General features: G+C 51.9%; 1 protein-coding gene across 1 annotated transcript; it reads left to right on the forward strand.

The window, feature by feature from the left end:
* Positions 1 to 167: 167 nt before the first annotated feature.
* EAH_00067930 (hypothetical protein) lies at positions 168 to 1,729 on the forward strand (the record flags this gene model as incomplete). Its single annotated transcript, XM_013392394.1, has 5 exons — positions 168 to 258; positions 711 to 825; positions 915 to 1,039; positions 1,195 to 1,305; positions 1,614 to 1,729. The coding sequence occupies 5 exons, from the start codon at positions 168 to 170 to the stop codon at positions 1,727 to 1,729; spliced, it is 558 nt and encodes a 185-aa protein (XP_013247848.1).
* Positions 1,730 to 2,027: the final 298 nt, after the last annotated feature.

The following is a 2,027-nucleotide window of genomic DNA, read 5'->3' on the forward strand; positions in this document are numbered from 1 at the left end:
TCGTCACACAGTGAAAGTCGTAGAGCAGGTATTTAGTGGTGCGTTTGAGGGAGCGATGCGCTGGTATAAGTAAGCGTTTATGCAGGCTGGATACTGTTTGCTGGTTCACGCCAGGCTGTGTAGCGCTACGCGCAATTTGGCACACAGGAAGTGTGGATAAATGCACAATGAGGCGCATATGCGTGTTAAAGACTGCATTGGATTTGGCAGCTGCACCGCTGTGCATTGAGTCGGGGGTGTCGGGCAAGCTAAATGGGGGTAATATAGTGTACGGTGTGTGGCGAGATGTGCCTGATTCTCGAAAATGGGTTTTGTTTAGGACGGAGCCGAAGTCCTATTCTGGGAGTTGGTCAGGAGGATTTGTGTGGCCGATATTTGTTGGAGTGGATGCCTTTGCATACGGCTAGACCGGCAACTAATGTTGGAGGAAGGTCAGCGGTTGTGTAGGTGGAGCACTGTGTCATTGTTTGCGTGTGGAGGTATTTAGTGGTGCATTTGAGGAAGCGATGCGCTGGTGTGGGTGGGCGGTAATGGAGGTTGGGATACGGCAAGACGGGCAGCTAATGTTGGAGGACAGTCACGGATTGTGTAGGCGGTGCAGTGTGCCATTTTGTGGTTGAGGATGTATTTAGGGGTGCGTTTGAGGAAGCGATGGGCTGGTCTGCGTGCGCGGTAATGGAGGTTGGATACTGTGTGCTGGTTGATGCTAGGCTGGGTAGCGTTCAGCGTATATTGCGACGCAGCAAGTGCGGATGAATGCAAGATGAGGCGCATATGCGTGTTGAGCACTGCATTGGATTTGGCCGCTGCAACGCTGTGGAATGAGTGGAGGATGGGGGGAAGCTAAATGGCGGTAATATAGTGTAATGTGTCTGGGGGGAAGCGGCGGGTTGTTGAGTATGGGTTTTGTTTAGGAAGGGCCTGAAGTGGTATGTTGGGCGTTGGTTAGAAGGATTTGAGTGGACGATTTTTGTTGGAGTGGATATGTTAGCATACATAGGGGAAGGGCTGCTAATGTTGGAGGAAGGTCAGCGGTTGTGTAGGTGGGGCGCTGTGTCATTTTGTGCTTGGGGATTTATTTAGTGGTGCGTTTGAGGAAGCGATTCGCTGGTGTGCGTAGGCGGTAATGGAGGCTGAATACTGTGTGCTGGTTCATGCTAGGCTTTCTAGCGTTCAGCGTATATTGTCACGCAGGGAGTGCGGATGAATGGAAGATGAGGCGCGTATGCGTGTTGAACACTGCATTGGATTTGGCCGCTGCAGCGCTGTGGAATGAGTGGGAGATGGGGGGGAAGCTAAATGGCGGTAATATAGTGTAATGTGTGTGGAGAGAAGCGGCGGGTTGTTGAGTATGGGTTGTGTTTGGGAAGGGCCTGAAGTGGTATGTTGGGAGTTGGTGAGAAGTATTTGAGCGGCCGATATTTGTTGGATTGGATATGTTTGCATACGGCAAGACGGGCAGCTAATGTTGGAGGGAGGTCAGCGGTTGTGTAGGTGGAGCACGTGTGTCATTGTGTGCGTGAGGATTTATTTAGTGGTGCGTTTGTGGAGGAAATGCGCTGGTGTGGGTGGGCGGTAATGGAGGCTGGATACTGTATGCTGGTTCATGCTAGGCTTTCTAGCGTTAAGCGTATATTGCCACGCAGCTGGTGCGGATGAAGGGAAGGAGAGGCGACTATGCGTGTTGAAGACTGCATTGGATTTGGCAGGTGCATCGCTGTGCGTTTAGTGGTGGATCGGGGACGCTAAATGGCGGCAATATAGTGTAAGGTGTGTGACGAGAAGCGGCGGGTTGTTGAGTATGCGTTGTGATTAGGAAGCGCCTGAAGTGGTACGTTGGGAGTTGGTTAGGGGTATTTGAGTGGCCGATATTTGTTGGAGTGGATGCCTTTGCATACGGCAAGAAGGGCAGCTAGTTTTGGAGGGAGGTCAGGGGTTGTGTAGGTGGAGCAGCGTGTCATTTGGTTGTTCCGGAGGTATTTAGTGGTGCGTTTGAGGAGGCGATGCGCTGGTGTGGGAGGGCGGTA

This window comes from Eimeria acervulina, genomic scaffold, assembly GCF_000499425.1.
Source record: "Eimeria acervulina Houghton genomic scaffold, Eah_scaff2976, whole genome shotgun sequence".
NCBI lineage: Eukaryota > Apicomplexa > Conoidasida > Eucoccidiorida > Eimeriidae > Eimeria > Eimeria acervulina.